This window comes from Ochotona princeps, chromosome 27 (assembly GCF_030435755.1).
Source record: "Ochotona princeps isolate mOchPri1 chromosome 27, mOchPri1.hap1, whole genome shotgun sequence".
NCBI lineage: Eukaryota > Metazoa > Chordata > Mammalia > Lagomorpha > Ochotonidae > Ochotona > Ochotona princeps.
This window is the reverse complement of record NC_080858.1, coordinates 15,067,817-15,085,973: the sequence shown is the minus strand read 5'-3', so window position 1 is coordinate 15,085,973 and position 18,157 is coordinate 15,067,817. Positions and strand designations below refer to the sequence as shown.

Below are 18,157 nucleotides of genomic sequence, written 5' to 3'. Positions count from 1 at the left end.
GAGAGACAAATGAGAGAAAAGAACTGTTAGGGAGATGCTTGGCTTTTCGTTAACCACTTTGTCAGGGTGTTGCATCCTGACATGATCCCTTCTGTCATTCTTGTTCCCTTTTGATTGATGTAAACAGTATTTCACGTATGTGCCTGGGGATAATCTGGTACTGGTGATTTTGTGTTTATGGAAGGAGTTGGTGCTTCGGAAAGGTTTGAGTCCTGTCTGTGCCACCTTCTAAATTTGTAACTCTTGATAAATCGTGTAATGTCTGAGTTGCAATTTCTCATTTACAAAATGGGCATGCTTCAATGTGCCTACCTCTCAGAGTGGTGGTGCTAATCCAATGTGATAATATGTGCGACAGCAACTTGTAAACTGTAAAGGGTGACATAGATTCAAGTTGTTATTATTAGTGGTTCTTTCAATTTGCCTTCTCTCTATAAGCAGACCTACATTTTAGCAGCACCTGTGTGCTGTCATCACTTGGTGGTAGATTATATCTGAGGGCTTTTTACTCGTGTGTCTGGGACTGGTAATTGTATGCCGTCTTCTCTTGTAGTGAAGACAGAATATGCCCTTTGCCAGACTGGCTCAGCGTGCCAGTGTGGGAGCTCTGCTATCCACAAGAATAAGAGATCCTGACAGTTGTTCAATTTGTAAATTCATAGGAAAACTCTTGAAAAAATGAGCTGTTATTTATTGATATGATTATTTGGATTTTACACACACACACACACACACACACACACGGCACACACTTTCAGAAAGCTAGGGACCTAGAGGTTGGCTAGGGTAGAAGAAATGCCACAAATTAAGATTACCTGAAGTGGGTGTGAGAGATTATGTACTAAGCTGAGTAACAAGATAACAAAGGGGGAACATCCACAGAGCTTGGAAAAGTTGGCCAACTTTTAGGAGCAGATCTCTGAGTGTTACTTTGTGGGTATTGCAGAAGTCATTCTGGTGGGAACACTTTCACTCCCGAACGAGGCTTAACGCAGTGATGTTTGCCCTCATTGGATTGAAGTGCTCCAAGAGAAGAAGGGAGAAAGGAAAGAGCTGTCACAGTTGTGGACAAAATCAGGTAGGGTCAGACCTGTGCTCTATGGGTCACAAAAATCATTTTCAAATACCTAGCCTTGCGGGTCTCAATCACAGACAGAAATAGAGACCAAAGGTGCTTCTTAGGGAAGACTTCATTTTTCCAACCTTTCACCACCACTGAAAAATGGAGCACATGAGTGGCTGGGTACAGACCCTTGGCACCAAGTGGCTGGAGTAAACAGAACACTGCAGGGACAAAGAACTTGGCCTCCCACTGAGCGTATTACAAGAGCAATGCAGCACAGAACCCAGCAGGCTTCTGCAAACGACGCATCCCTTTAAGTTAATTGGTGTTATATAGAAGCTGAAATGCTCCGCTTATTTACAAAGCTACAGATTTATGTAAAGCAAAACCAATTACACTTAATGCCTAAACTATTCCAGGTGCTCAATGATAATGTTGCTAGGCACTAGAGAAGAAACTGCTGTGTGAATGCATCCTGTTCCGAATGGAAGCCTGTGTAGTTTACTGCAATTTAGTCTAATCACAAGTGTCAACCCCAATGTGAGGATTTTAAGCTCTTTTGGTGCTTGCTTTGGGTCAACTTTATAATTCTGTAGATCTTTCCTCTCAAAGGACAAGTGAAAACATAATGAGCACCATTCCCTATTCTAATGTAGAAATTAAGGAGATGAAGGCAAATTTGGGGGTGGAAGCAACAAAATGGGGCAGATCCTTTTGTAACAGTGAGAGTCTGTTAGTGCTTCCTGTTTGCACTGAGGTGAGCTGTCCGGAGATTTTGTGATCTTTTGGGTGTTCATTAAACCCAAATTGCAAACTTGGCATTTAACCTTTTGCAGGAAGCAGAGCGTCCAAGGTCATTCAGAGCCTGCCCCACTCTTTTGCCAGTGAACAAAGGCTAAGAAATAAGGATTTGAAAAAGTTGCAAGGCAAAGACATTCTGCCTAAAGAGGGAATCTTCAACTTGTCCTCAAAACAAACAAGCAAATGAAAAACAGTTTGAATAAGAGAAACACCTGGAGTTTTACAGCTGTTTTTTGGCAATTAAAATGCATATCATGCCTAATCAAGTTGAATAAATCTTCTATTACACAGATCTAAAATATTTTATGTGCACAAAGCGGAGGTGTTTAATTGCAAAATCATTTGAAATCAGGCGATAAACGTACCAATCCTATTCAACACAAATTGTCCTGGAAAGTATTGGTTCTCAGAGAGCATAAGAATGATTTGGGTGTTAAAATTATTCAATTTCTGGGCTACACAATCTGGAAAAAGATTTGGGCCAAAGCAGTCTCCGCTGAGGCCAGAAAGATTTACCTGTAGACAGTGGTGCTGTACCAAACTTTGACAAGTAGTGCAACAAAGGTCTGCGTACTGTATTTACTCCATTAAAAAGAGAAGTTTCTAGATGTCTTTGCTTAGAAAGGAAGATGCTTTTTGGAAGCTGGTTTTTCTCAGTACATGGATTGGTAGCAGTGGAGATCAAAAGATGTACTTTGACTTAGGGAATCTCCTCCTGGATTCTGCTCTTTGGTTTCATGGCTTTTCTTCCTCACAGCACTCATCTTACCTTCTCCAATTTCCTCGTTTCCTTCACTCACAGTCATTTCATGATTTATGTTGATTTTTCAACTTCTTCATTATGTGGATATTTTCTTTTAGTTAACACCGCTTTTAAATTCAGAGAAAATCTTAATTAAATCAAATCTTGATCATGTCATATGAGGATCAATACAGCAGAATTCTATGTGTAGTATTTACTCAGAATAGATACAGCATAAGGTCACAAAATATGTAAATAGAATATTAACATAGTTATTTTGCTATTATTGACTTATTAAAGCTCTATGACATATCTTAGTGTTGCTTTTGATGGCTAAATCATTATAAAAAGTTACAAGATATTATTGGGGTATATGAAATGGACATTTTCTTGTCACAGAGTAGTCACTCAGACTTGGGAATTACTTTATTAACTGTAATGCAGGTCATGTTAATAGGAAAGCATAATAGTTTACAAGAAGGTGTTTATAAATAAAATCGACATCCAATCTTTCCAAAGCCATTCCAGAATATATTGGCTGTTATACTAGAGTGCATAAAGTGTTTGAGAAAAAAAAAACAATGAACACCGTGCTTTCAGCATCAAGTTCAGTTTCACAGGGCTGTCTCCCAGAGATCAATACTTGCTGAGATTTCCTGCAGACTGCCATAAAGTTTCAGAGACTTCTCATGCAGAAGAAGCATTTTTTCAGGATTACTTCCGTGGATGTTGTGGGCATTAAAATGATTTAAATTACAATATCTAAAAAAGGAAGAAAGAAAGCTTTTTTTAAGGACCAGATGTAGATGAATTGATAAATCATTTGTTCTCTTCCTGTGCTTGTCTACCTTTTACGATGGGCTCACAGCTACTGGCGCAACAGTTTTGATTATTTAAGATCGCTGCTCACCAGAGCTGTCCCTGCAAAAGCAAAGAAAGTTTTAGGACATATTAAGGTATCTCATGGGGATCTTTAGAGGATGCTTTTTTAAAACCTACAGCCAGTGCCATTTTCTTTCATTTTGATTTGAAAAGTAGAGAGAGGCAGGACAGAAAGAGAAGGACCGAGAGCAAGTGAGAGTGAGCTCCCATGCATCTGTTCTCTTTCTAGCCATCTGCAACAAACAGGAATGAACCAGGCTGAAACCAGGAGAGAGGAAGTTCAATTCAGGTCTTCTGTTCAGGTTGCAGGGACCCAAGTACTCAAGCTATTAGGGTGTGCATTAGCAGGAAGCTGGAATCAAAAGGAACCCAGGAACTCCAGTGTGGTATGCAAGTGACACACACAGCACCTTAACTGTGATACTAAGTAGGAATTTGGGTCTCTGAAGATGGTGACTAGCTGTGGAAAGTCTTAAACTTTATTGGCTTCATAGAGCTCATGGCAGCCAGGGCTCCCTGCTAGTTTTATATAGGTTTATCTGCTGCCTGGAGATTTATATATTTGGTGCTGAGGTTATGTGGAACACCGTTATGAAGGTAGGAATGAATGAACACCATTGTGAATGTAGGAATGAATATTTATAGAATACACACTGTTCAGCCTTGAGGTCCTTATAGACTCACACCTCTGCTGAGTTGTCTCCTAGGTACCAGACACCAGGCTCACTCGGGATGGAATCAGATTCAACCTCAAACCTCAGTTGTTTTGAATCCCGTCCTTCTACAGCTTGCTGGCTTCAAGCTTAAAATTTCTTAAATACTTTCATATAAGCTCTAGGAAGATAGGAATTTGAGGCTTCTTTATTCACAATTGTATTCCCTGTGCCCAAACCAGCACCTGAAATGTAGTAGATATTCAATAAATACTTGTGGAATGAGCAAATGATTATGGGCTACAAGTTCACTTTTATTAAATATACATAAATCTGTGTGGTCCAATGTCCCCTATTTATGAAGGTTTCAGAAATGAATTTTGCCTTCTTGTCCTTAATATGTTGTACAAAATAACTGCAAGAAAATGAATACACCCTGGATAACTCTGATCATTGATCCATGATTAATGCCACTTCCAATAATTATTAAAGATTATGCACAAAAGAGTACTCATATCATTGACAAAATACGTACAAGGATAATAAGATATGTTTTGCTACACTGGATAAACAGTAATGTTATAAAAATGATTTTTTGCCTCTCCTAAAATATTTGTAATTTTGTTACCTTTTAGCATCTGATGTTGGGGTACATATTTCTATTAAGCACTGTAGGTGTGTTTCTCTAAGACTTTTCAACAAGAAGAAGGTATTTTATCTGACTGCTTTTTTTTTAAAAAAAGATGTATTTATTTGGCTTGGTGCAATAGCCTAATCGCTAAGTCCTCACCTTACATGTGCCAGGATCCCATATTGGAGCCAGTTCTAATCCCTGATGCTCTACTTCCCATTAAACCCCCTGCTTGTGACCTGGGAAAGGAGCCGAGGATGGCCTAAAGTCTTGGGACTCTGCTCCCACGTGGGAGACCTGTAGGAAGCTCTTGGCTCCTGGCTTTGGATTGGCTCAGCTCTGGCTGTTGTGACCTCTTGGGAAGTGATCCAGTGGACAGAAGATTTTTCTCTCTCTTCCTCTTTGTAAATCTGATTTTCCAATTCAGAGTTGAAAGAGAGGAAGAGAGAAAGACCTTCCATTCATTGACTCACTCTCCTAATGGCTGCGATGACCAAATGGGCCATGCTGAAACCTGGAGCTTCATCCAGGTCTCCCACATGGGGATAGAAGCCCATGGACTTTGGCCAACCTCTATTGCTTTTTTTCTGGCACAGTATCAAGGAGCTGCATCTGAAATGGAGCAGCCAGCATGGCAAACAGTGGCTTGACCTCTTATGCTGCAACACTGGCCCCTTGCCCACTTCTTTTGACTTCAAGCTGGAGAGCCTGTGGTATGACATATTATCATTGTAGTGTTTCAGATTTCCTTTAAAGATTTATTCTAGTACTTGAGCTGTCAACTGCTGCCACCTGCCATGTGTGTGAGCGGGAAAATCGAGCAGAAGCAGAGAAGCAGGGACTTGAGTCAGACACTCTGGTGTGGAATATGAGCATCCCAAATGGTGACTTAGCCAATGCTCCACACCTTGATTTCAGATTAGATATGGGAGGACTTCAATACAGAGAGAATCTGGGGCTGATTGTTCTGTAAGTCTGGCTTAACATGGGTAATTCTGAGTTTCCCGGCCGGGGGTTTGATGTGATATCCCAGTTATCCTGACAAGATGAATGTGGTCCTAAGATTAACTCTTCGATTGTGGCAGACTAATATGAGAACACTTCAAACTGCTAATGGAGAATAGGGAAAAAGGATGTTATTTTGTAGGAAAAAAATCTTGAGCTCCTTGCCTAAGACCCTGCAAAAGTTTATAGAAACTGTACATTATGAAAAACCTGCTCATGGGTTTAAAAAATGTTTGCATGAAAATAAGCATCTTTTAATTCCATTTTCCATGAACTTTTTGAATTACTCTCCTTTAGGCTTGGGGTGGCCATGCCTTTATTTGATATCACCGGTGTAATATCACTTGGATATTAATGTAGATGTTTCATAATCAATCCACTGCCCTCAAGATCTTAGAAATAAGTATGTCAAGACTGTCCTGTTCTTATTAAATCTGCCATCATTACTTGGATCTGAAGCCAAAGCTCTAGGCTTGATGAAAATTAAATTTTGACTGAGTGTGTACTGAGACACAATATTGTTTGACTGATTAATAACATGTTTTGATAATCCTGTCCCTGGTGCTATGGTGCTTTGTTCTGTTTCTTTGCATACTTAACAATTCTTGTTCATTAATGTTTGACAGCAAGAATCACTATAGAAATAAATCTAAATTATATTATCTTTATTGCAAATACTGATCTTACTCCCTTTTATGACATATTTTTTTCGGTCTTACTCTTCAGCTTGGTCTGTCCAACCCCAGTGGTCAGTGGGTTCTCAAGGCCATATGTGCCTTGGCACTATGATATTTAATTGTAGCTATTGAATCTCTAGAGACAAACGTTCTAGACTCTCCTTCCTTTTGATTTAAGAGGCTCATTATCTTCCTGCACTGTTGCTTATCAATGAGTAGTAGTAAGAATAGTTGTTTTATGCTGAGGAATCTGGTTTTCTTCCTACTCAGCAGAGCTGGAGATTGTTAGAAAGCAAGCACAGGGCTCTTCATGGCTCTTACAGGCAGCACAGTAGAGGAGCTGAAGGACAAGGATTTTGAGACAAATAAATTTGGATTTGAATCCCAGGTACATGAACTTGATCAGTTTGCTTAACTAGCTTTGTATTTAGTGTTCTTCTCTTTTTCTTTACTTTTTTTGAAGATTTATTTATTTTTGTTTGAAAGGCAGAATTATAGAGAGAAGGAGGGACAGAGAGTTCTAGCATCCATTGGTTCACCTCTCAAATGACTGCAATGACTGGAGCTGCCTGACCAAAACCAGGAGCCAGGAACGTCCTCTGCATCTCCAACCTGGGTGCATGGGCCCAGGAACTTGACCTGCCCTTTGCTTCTTTTCTAGGTCATAAGCAGGGAGCTGGATCAGAAGTGGGACAGCTAGAACTGGAACCAGCACTCATATGGGATATTAGCACTGAAGGCAGAGGATTAGTTTGCTATGCCATCCTGCCAGCTCCTGGTGTTCTCAGACTCAAATTAGAGAATTAATGTCTTCAGAAAGACCCAACAAAATTACTTCAGTTTGCATCATCTTAACTGCAAGTCCAAATGCCTACTCCTGGAGACTATCTTTATAATAGTTTTATGAAACAAAAGCATCAAATCTTAAAGCCAGGTAGAAAGTAAAATCGGAGATAGGACGGATTTCTGAGAATTGGTGGGTGAGTACCACATACTTGCTTGGAGGGAATGGATCAGAGAGTTGAGGTCTTGGTTTCAATTAAAGTTTTCATTGTCAAATCTATTTTGCTGAAAATCTGGGGTAGATTTTATTGGATGTTTCTGAAGACCATGATTTTTGACTTTGATGATCAAGCTAAGAATGAGATTAGTAGTGTGGGCCTTGTGGCACAGTTAAACTGATGCTTGGGATAACCACATCCCAACTGTAGTGCTCGATATGAGTGCTGATTCCACTTTCTCTTCAGGTTTGTGACAATGCACAGCTGGATAGGCAATGGAAAACAGCTAACGTTTGTAGGCCCTTCCTACCTCATGGGTGGGAAATCCGGGTAATGTTCCTGGCTCCTGGGTAGAAGCTGGTCCGCCCTGACAGTTGTGGTCATTTGGGGGAGTGAACAATTGAATGGAAGATTTCTCTCTCTCTCCCTTCTTCTGACTTCCAGATAAATAAAAATAAAATGAAGCTTTAATAAACAGGTGAGATTGACTTCAGGAGATTTACAGAAGTGAAATTACAATTGGATAGCATGTACTTGAGAGGGTAGCAAGTGTACACAATTGGGACCTGTGAAGGCTTTTAATCTCGTCTCCATCCTCACCAACTTGGGCGGAGGACCCCCTCTCTCCCCACACCATGTGTTCTGTGTGAGCTGGAGTACCAATGGCAGGGAATCTCTGTTTACTTCAGTAGTATGCACCTTTCTGGTACTCTGTGCTACCTGTGGCATGACTGTTGTTCCAAAAGAAACTGGCCAGATTAATGAAGTAATGCTTTAGACGAAGAAGAAGTCCAGCCAATGGAATAATTCATGATTAAATAAGCGTATAGATAAATACATGGAGAACGTGAAGGAAAATGAAAATTTGTCTAGCTCCTGCTCTGTAGTGAAAGACATTGTGCTTTTTCTTTATCCAAACCCATTCTCTTAAAATCCACAAGAAGTTGGGATGAGGATACTTGATATTGTTTATGGAGAAATGGAATTAGAACATAAGGCTCTTTTAGTGAAAAAAATTTGAAATGTGTGGGTTTTTTCATAATATATGTTTTCCATGAACTTTTTCAAGAACTCTTGTGTTATTGTCTTTATTTTGCATGTGTGAAAATATTGACTAAGAGGTGTTAGACCATTTGCTTGACAATAAACAGCTGTCTAAGAATATGTCGATGTCAGAGAGAGAGACAGGGATGGATAAAGAAAGGCAGATGGATACAGAGGGAGAGGGAGAAGGAGAAGGAGGGAGGGAGAAAAGAGATATGGATGGCTGTGGATGTATGGTAAACGATGCATATTAAGCCACTGAATGGTCTCAAGTGACTGACTAAGGAATTTTGTACAGTTTGTCACTGACCTTGAAATGGTCACTGCTGATTTAAAGCCCCAGATGTGATCCAAATCTCAAGCATCATTAGATTCCTAGCTGTTTGTTTAATGATATTTGCTTTTAATGGTAGTGACTCATTCTTTCTTATTATCAATCTGGTTATTTCTAAATCCAAAGTGGTACTGTGTAGTAGAGTAAAAAAAATGCTTCCAAACACACTGGAGTGTTGAGTGAAGCACTATTAGGAGCAACATTGGGAAAGTGAAGTCTAAATTGAAATTTCTGGCAGTGGATAATCTGAAATTCTTGCACTCTTATTATTCTTCAGTCATGGCATGCTGGACTCCTGTTGGTTCAGTGATGGTTTAGATCAACATATTTAAGGGACCTGGACATTGCTCATCCTCCATGCACTCACATACCTGAGTGAAAACTTCAGAGTCCCAGGACATTCAGCAACGTTGATGACACCAGGAGGAGGGAGCGTCCTAAATTGCTTTTGTTTAATGTGTTTTTGGAAACCAGTTGCCTGTTTGGAACAAATATAATTGTTATTCAACTGCAGAGTTGCAAGTTTCTCTGAATATTTTATTCTTCCACAATTTATAAAGCTTTATTCGTTTTGATAACACCTACCAAACCAACCCCCCCCCCAAAAAAGCTCATCTAGCAATTCATTGTCAAAACTCACCTGATTTTTTTTTTATTAATTTCATTGCATTATGTGACACATTTTTTTATGCACTGGGATTCCCCCCGCCCCTCCCCAACCCCCCCCCCCACCACGGTGGATTGCTCCACCTTGTTGCATTTCCATAGTTCAAATTCACTTGAGATTCTTTCATTGGAGGTTTTGACCAATCATAAAGTCCAGCATCTTATTGTCCTGGTAAGTTTAATGGCTTCTTGGTGAGACCATCTATGGTCTGAAGGTAGAACCAGCAGAGTATCATCCCAATCAGGTAAAAAACCCAACATAATATTTACAACCATTTACGACATTATGGCATTAATTGACATGGTATTGATTAACCAATATGTTACTAGGGAAATGCAGGTTCTCAACCACAACCTGTGATTTCTTCATAGACATTTCAATTTTGGTTTATATTCAACCATGTTCTATATACCTTAAAATGGCTATAGATCGCTATTCAGCTGTCTCTTGTCTATTTTAATGTTAGTATTTAGCATTTTATAGCATTGAAGCATGATTTTGCTGAACCTGGTTGTTTTTCGGGTAGTCTAACTCTATAACTTTAACAGGACATATGTCAACAGTTTAGGTGAACGTTTTTGGGAGGGGTGTGCAGAGAAATCTTTATCACCCCAGAGAGGAGTAACTGATCTTTGTGTCCCACCCAGTGAAAACTCACCTGATTCTGCAATTAATAATAAAATGATGAAAACTGCCCAGTTTTTTTTTAGGTCAAACAATACTTAGTTGCACTGTATAAACTAGGTGTGAGAAGAACTGGATTGTAGACATAATCCTGCTTATGATCGCATTTGGGGGAATGTGTGTATGTTAGTTACCTTGTAAATAATAAGGTAACGACATCTAGGGCATCTGGCATCTAGGACAGCACATGGCATGTAGGGATTTATGTCTTCAGTGGAAAGCATTTTCCATGATGAAACAGGATGTGTGTATACTGTTAGTGAGGTGAGTGAGATAACGTATATAGGTGATAGATATTGAATCTTTTGACAACTCAGATAAATCCAGAATTATGTTAAATGGATATCACAAGTCCCATTGGCCCAATTATTTGCAATCTCTGAATGACCCAGAGTTTCTTTTTTTTTTTTTTTAATGTGTTGGATGAGTGATCCTTTCATTAAAAAAACTCAAATGAAAGAACCAATTTCCTGCTGAGACCAAACTGAGTAAACGTAAAATTACTCAAAATTCAAAGCAATTGCTTTTATTGGCTGCTATGTTTTGACTTTCATTTTGGATCTCTGTTACAGCTCATTCCTTACTTTTATCTGTGCTTACATCTATATTTTTACACGTTATTATTGTATACATTATATAGATAATAATATTTACATTATACACACAATATTTACCTTTAGGTAATTTAAAAACAGAAATCGAATCTAGTATTATCTGAATGTATTACAGATACATAATATTCTAGAATATCTAAAAGGGGAAAATTATCTTTACAGAAAGAACATAATTCAATTGTAGTACTGGATGGATAGAGTATTTCCATAAGAAATTTTATGCAGTCTGAGAACAGAAGCCAATTGTCTTTGAGCATTCAAATGCTAAGGTTTTGGCATTTCTTTTCTTTTCTTTTTTTTTTTTTTTAAGGAATATCTCTGGCAATGGGTGAGGGAGGAAAGTGTGGAATCAGTACAAACTGTATTTGGACCAGTAGAGTAGATCATCAGTGCTGTGGTTGACACACAAGCTTTGTGTTATTTCCAGAACTGGAAAGTGGTTCTTGGGCTCCCCTCTGACAATGCAGGCTTTAGAGTGGGATGTAAATGAAATGCTGTGTTCAAGGTTGATAGTCAGCTAGTGTCTGAGCATGACAGGTGTGATTCATTGGTGCCACTGCCCATAGAAAGTGCCTTCTCTACTGTCACTTTACTTCCGAATGACCATTATTAAGAATCAATCATGAAAATTAGCTGTGCCCATTACAGTCTGGGACCTATAAATGAGAGCAGGGATTGAGTTTTAAAGCTATTTTGTAATAGCTTTATTACATTTTATTAATCTGTGTTCCATTGCAGTGGAAAATTGTGGTCTTATGACTATACTGATACAGTTCTTTCAGCTGGTATTTATATGTTTTCAATGTTCTGCTGTTTGTTTTTGTGTTGGTATGGTATCTTGATTGTGTGTGTGTGTGTGTTTGTGTGTGTGTGTGTGTGTGTGAAGTACATATTTGGTTGTAACTGAATGGGAGGTGTTGGGGTAGACAAGGTAAGTGGTAAGGTGAGAAACTTACCACTTGTTTTTAGAAAGAACTAAAACCATCCTGCTACACCTTTTCAAACAGTACTTTCTTTTTCTCTTGAATTAGTGTCCCAATCATATTTCTGTCCCTTTCATTTCACGTCAGCACTTTGCATGTCATGCGATTATACCATTTTATCACCAAGTTCCTCTCACTGGAGTAAAAGGAGTGCGTGTGGAGCATGTGAAGCCTCAGAATTAACATGACATTAATTCTTCCTGGAGCATGAATTTTAGCCCATAATAAGTAACTGAAAGGACCACCTTTATATTCTAACAAAGTCAGATGAGGGGGAAGAATATAAATTTTGTAAGATATTTAAAGGTAAAACATAATATTTCTAAGAAATTATGCAATTACAGCAAATACCAGCCATCAGAGACGGACCAGATCCCCTGGGCATGCCAGCGCACTTGTATCTGTCACTAAGGATATTACGGCAGGCACAAATGAGAAGCAGTGTGACTTGATGTATGAAGGTGTGAGGGGACAACTCAGGAGGATTTACTAGAAAGGTTAGAGAGAAGTAGTGGAAATTTGAAGAGATACACAAAGAATAATTTTTAATTTTTTTAAAATCAAATAACAGATCACCCTTTGCAGGGAGTAGAAGAGAGAATGGCTTCTAAGTGTTGGACAGAGAGATGGCACACCCTAAACACTAAATGATCATTCCCCTTTAGTGAGATCTCACAGAAAACAGTGGCCTGAGCTCAGGCCCATTTCCTGTCAGATATTTCTTCACATTCCATGTGCCATTTTTTTTATCATTATCCCAGGACTGGTTATAAAATGTTCCATTTAACATTGTCAGTTGACTCAGCTCTTAGGTACTATAACTTTATTTTAGTAGCTTATAAACTTTTATTGTTGTAATTCACATTTGCGCCATTTTTCATCAGATGCTTCTTGTAGCTGATTGAAATCAGGGGCATTCTTGCAAAAGGAGACAAAGTGAAGACATTAGAACTGCAATGAGCCTAGCTAAACTTCCCCAGATCTCAGCTTCTGTAGACAGGAAGGTTAACAACAGGAGGAAGAACGTGCCACATAAAGGGCCTTGAATTATTCTTCATCAGATGCTATTTGTGAATACCACAATGAAGCCAGATCATATTTAATATTTTAACCATCTAGTTAATAATGAGTAATAGGCTGCAATTGGCATGGTGCCATAGCAGGTTGATACCCCCCTGCACAGCAGGCATCGCATATGGGTGCCGGTTCACGTCCCAGCTGCTCCACTTCCTATCTAGCTCCCTGTTTATGACCTGAGAAAGCAGTGGAGGATGGCCCATGTCCTTGGGCCCCTGCATCTAAATGGGAGACCAGGAAGACACTCCTGGCTCTGGATCAGCTCAGCTCCTATTGTTGTGGCCATTTGGGGAGTGAACCACTGGATGGAATCTCTCTCTCTCTCTCTCTCTCTCTCTCTCTCTCTCTCTCTCTTTGTCTCTCCTCCCTCTGTAAAATTTGTGTTTCAAATAAAAATCAATAAATCTTTTAACAACTAATGAGTATTGGGTTCTGTAGGTAATAGAGCACTTGAAATATTTGGCATTTTCCAGCGTTCCCCCAAGCATCTCTTACTTAGCAAATTATCTTTGTTTATTTGGGAAAAAATCATTTTTTAAAAGAAATTTTCATGAAAATAAATTCATCTTTTAAAAAAATAAAGACAAATTTTATGTATCAGGAAATGAGCATTCCAAGCTAGTTCAGGAAAGGAGTTCATAAATGACTTGCAACTGGTATTTACTCTAGAGCAATAGATGCCTTATAGACATGAAACAAAGTGTTTCTAATTATCTTAAATTACCATGTTTATTTTTAAAGACCAAAGGACTGTAGATTCCTCTAGAACGACTTTTATTTTACAGACTAAACATTGAAACCACAGAGGGGTAGAGTGAAGCATCCCTCACCAGAACCGTCATGTTCCTCCTCCTTTAACAAATGCATCCTATAGCCCACCTGTGGGTGCTAATGGAACCATCACTTTTATGACTTAATAACTTCTCAACAGTTCAAGAGTGCCTTTGAAATAGCTTACGCAAAGTCCTTCTAAAGCACCTAATGCAACATCACTCCTCAAATCCTGCCGCTGACATCACTCCAGTGTGAGATTCTTGGAATAATTTACACTACATTGGAGGTTTTTAAAACAGGGCTGAAAAACTTGTCCTTGCCTGTGGTGACACACGTGGGTGATGATAGCAGGAAAAGCACAGATTGTCACTATGGAAGGGAAACATATCTTAGTGGTTTCAGATCTTATGCCCTAAACTGGAGAGCCCTGCTTTCTTGCAATGCCTGAGCCTCACTGGGCTCTGAAGTCTTCTCTGTATGCTTGCTTGTTTTCACTCGATGTGTTGTCCAAGAGCGGACTTTCCTCTCCCGCCCATCTCCCCTAATACTTAGACCTGATCTGCGTTAACCAATCCTCAACCCAACAATTATTTCATAGCTAGGAAACAAATAAGCCAACTGAAAAATGAGTAAGTGATCTGAATAGTTATTTCTCGAAAGAATACACACAGATGGCCAACATCACTAGCCATCAGTGAAATGCAGATTTAAACTATGGTGAGATATCAATTTGCATTTGTTGGAATGGAGAGTATCAAAAAATGAAAAACAGGACCCAGCGCAGTGGCCTAGTGGCTAAAGTTCTCGCCTTGCATGTACCAGGATCCCATCTGGGCATCGGTTCTAATCCCGGCAGCCCTGCTTCCCATCCAGCTCCCTGCTTGTGCCCTGTGAGAGCAGTGGAGAATGGCCCAAAGCTTTGGGACCCTTCACCCGTGTGGGAGACCTGGTGAATGTTCTGGGTTCCTAGCTTCGGATTGGTTCAGTTTCAGCCATTAAGGCTGCTTGGGGAGTGAATCATTGCATGGAAGACCTTCCTCTCTGTCTCTCCTGCTCTCCATATATCTGCATTTTCAATAAAAATAAATAAATCTTTAAAAAATTAAAAATAGCAAGTATTGTCAAAGATAGGGAGAAAACAGAAACCTTTGTCACTACTAATAAGAATGTAAAATAGTGCAGCTATTATGGAAAACAGCACCAAGATTCTTCAGAACATTAAGAATAAAATTACCAATTGACTAGCAAGCCCATTATTGGGCACATAGCCAAGGGACTTAAAATTAGTATGTAATATATATGTCTGTACTACTATGTGCACATCAGTTTTGTTCATGATAACCACAACAAAGAGAGATTTTTACTTATCTATCAATGAATGCGTGGATTTTTAAAATGTGATATATGCACATGATTGAATCATAGTCTTTAAAAGGAAGGGTATTATATAATTTATGATAATATGAATGAATTTAGAGGACATTATGCTAAGTAAAATAAGTCAGACAAAGATGATCTATTGTGGAATATAGTGACTACAGTTAATAATAAATTATCTATTTCAAATTTTCCAAACAGTGGTTTTTAAGAGTCTTACCATGAAGAAATGATAAGTATGTGAGGTCATAGTTACGACAATTAGCCTGATTCGATCATCTCAAAATGGCTACATGTAATGAAGCATCATGTCATACCCATAACTATATATAATTATTATTCATTGACTAAGAATACAATGAAGAAATATTAGGTCATGATTTACATCTTTTGATTTTCATGGAAAAGATGGATTTATCTTCTGGAATAATGTAGAATATAATAAAATGATTCTTATGATTTGCTCCTAGAGGTTCATATGATGGATACTTGGTCCTCAATGTGATAATGAAACTTTACTTGTTTATTTTAAGATTATTTATTTGAAAGGCAGTATCAAAAAGAGTCACACGCACACACATAGAGAGTTCTGTTTTCTAGTTGACTCCAAATGCCTGCAACAGCCAGGTCCAAGTTAGGCCAAAACCAGGAGCCCAGATCTCTATCAAGCTCTCTCACATGGCTAGGAACACAAACACTTGGGCCATCTTCTGCTGGTTTTGCAGGTACATTATCCAGGAGCTGGGAAACAGAGAATCCTGAACTGGAACCAGATACGGGATGTAAATGCTCCAAGAGGTGACCTACCCCTTGATCCACAACGTCTACCTTCATGTGGTAGAACATCTGATGGTGGAGACTAGTGGAAGGCAATAATGTGATGGGAGCTCTAACTTCCATGAACAGATCTTGTTGGAGTGGATTAGGTATGGGAGGAGTGAATTCATTACATATATAAAAGTAACCCAAAACAAAAACCAAGCCTGGCCTCTCCCTGGTCTCTTGCTTCCTTGAATATGTATGCCCTTCCTGCATGTAGCCAATTCCCTTTCTTCTTCTCAGCCTGGTGGCACTTGGCAGGGTACAAGCACCAGACAGCTTGGGCCCTTCGCCATCCTAAGATTCCTGAGCCAAATAAACCTCTTTACTTTCTCAGTTATTGAGCCTCAGGTATTTTGTTATGGGAACACAAATTGGAATAAGAATGCCATTTAAAAATATACTTTTTTCAAAGACAGAATTACAGACAGAGAGGGAGAGAGAGGGAGGGAGAAAAGAGAGTGAGCAAGCAATCTTCTGTCCCCTGATTCTCTCCCAAAATTGCTGAAATGGCTGGGACTGGACCACAGTGAAACCTGGAATGTGGAGAATCATCTGGGTCTCCCACATGGATGACAGGAACCCAGATACTTGAACCATCTTACAGTACTTTCCCAGGTGTATTAACAAGGAGCAGGATTGGAAGTGGAGCATCTAGAACTTGAACTTAACCTGCTATGCCATAATGCCAGCCCCAAGGATCATCATTCTTACCAGGTGTTGTTTATCACACATACATAAAGATGATCTGATATTGACAAGTCTAATAAAAGTTTGGAAAAGTAACATATTCACTATAATTTAATATTCCATAGTGATATAGCCAATCAGAAAAATCATAAGATGAGCTCAAGAATTTCCAAAGAAGCATTCACAAAACTTAACCTGAGACTGGGAAGCCAATCTTGTGGGTAAGATCCTGACATTTGACATTGGAAGGCTTAGGATTGAGTCCTGGTTCTGGTTCTAGATTCTGGTTTCCTGCTAAGGCACCACTGGGAGGCAGGGGTGATGACTCAGGTAATCATATTATTGTCACCCATGTGGAAGACCTAGATTGATTTCCTGGTACCTGACCTTGGCCCAGCTCAATCTCACCTGACCCAGGCATTTGTGCAATGAAGTGGTACATGACAACTGTTTCTCTGCCTCTTAAATAAACAAAGAAAAGAAATATATTCTGATTTATTTAAAGCTTTACAAATAAGAAAAATCTTTTGATGTGAAAGCATATACTTCAAGAATAAACCTACAAATAAAGAACAAACAAGAGAAGAAAAACCATGTTAAAATCATTAACAAGGAAAAATATGACTGTCTCAGTGTTAACATTGCCAGGAAAATGCTATGTTCTGATAAAGATATAAAAGCATACAGGTAAATATTGGCAATAAGGGTAAAAATGACACGGACTTGAAGATTAGATAATTTTTCAGGAAACTTATAAAGATCAAACAGAATATCCTTGTACCTTTACCATGAAAGGAAGAAATTGAATGCAGTTCAAGACATGAACATTAATAATTTTTTCATATAATAATCTGTGTGAGATGTAACAAGAGAGAATGATTTGGCTCCTAAAGGAAAAAAAAGAACATAAAATTACTACATGATGTCAATAAGAAATCTTAAGGCTATGTAGGAAGAAAAGATATTATTGAACTGATTACTGAAATAGGGAGTACATATAAAAAGCTGTGTTGTGTTCTTAAATGGAACACAAAATCCTGCAAGAAAAGCTTAGGTGGAATTCCCATGGATGAGAAAATTAAATTCAAATGTTAAATCACTGCAATTCCAGAAGCAAAGATAAATGCAATGAAATTAGTTACAATGAAGTATTGATAGATTCGATTACAAACTGAAGTAAAGCATTCTCATGTATAAAATTAGATGTTGTGGGCCTGGCACGATAACCTAGTATCTAAAGTCCTCGTCTTGCATGCCCCAGGATCTCATATGGGCACTGGTGTGTGTCCAAGCTGCTCTACTTCCCTTCCAGCTCCCTGCTTGTGGTCTGGGAAAGCAAAAGAGGATGGGCCAAAGCTTTGAGACCCTGCACCCATGGAGGAGACCTGGAGAAGGTTCCTGGTTCCTGAGTTCCAATAGGCTTAGCTCTGGATGTTGAGTCACTTGGGGAGTGAATCAGTGGACAGAAGATCTTTCTCTCTGCATCTCCTTCTTTCTGTATATCTGCCTTTCCAACATAAATAAATAAATCTTTAAAAAATTAAATGTTGGGGTGAAACTGGGAAAATAGTTACTAATAAGTGTGAGAAAATGATAATATGCTTATAGGGTAAGAAGCATAAGTCAATGAAGAAACATT

The 18,157-nt window shown here is 38.9% G+C and overlaps 1 protein-coding gene across 1 annotated transcript in view; it reads right to left on the bottom strand.

Moving 5' to 3' along the window:
• Positions 1 to 3,017: 3,017 nt before the first annotated feature.
• The window catches only part of SLC15A5 (solute carrier family 15 member 5), a 70,617-nt gene continuing 55,477 nt past the window's right edge, over positions 3,018 to 18,157 (bottom strand). Inside the window, 3 exon segments of the mRNA XM_058655683.1 lie at positions 3,018 to 3,368; positions 9,243 to 9,295; positions 9,298 to 9,311. Of these exon segments, the coding sequence (XP_058511666.1) occupies positions 3,221 to 3,368; positions 9,243 to 9,295; positions 9,298 to 9,311 (215 nt within the window). The 3' untranslated portion in view covers positions 3,018 to 3,220.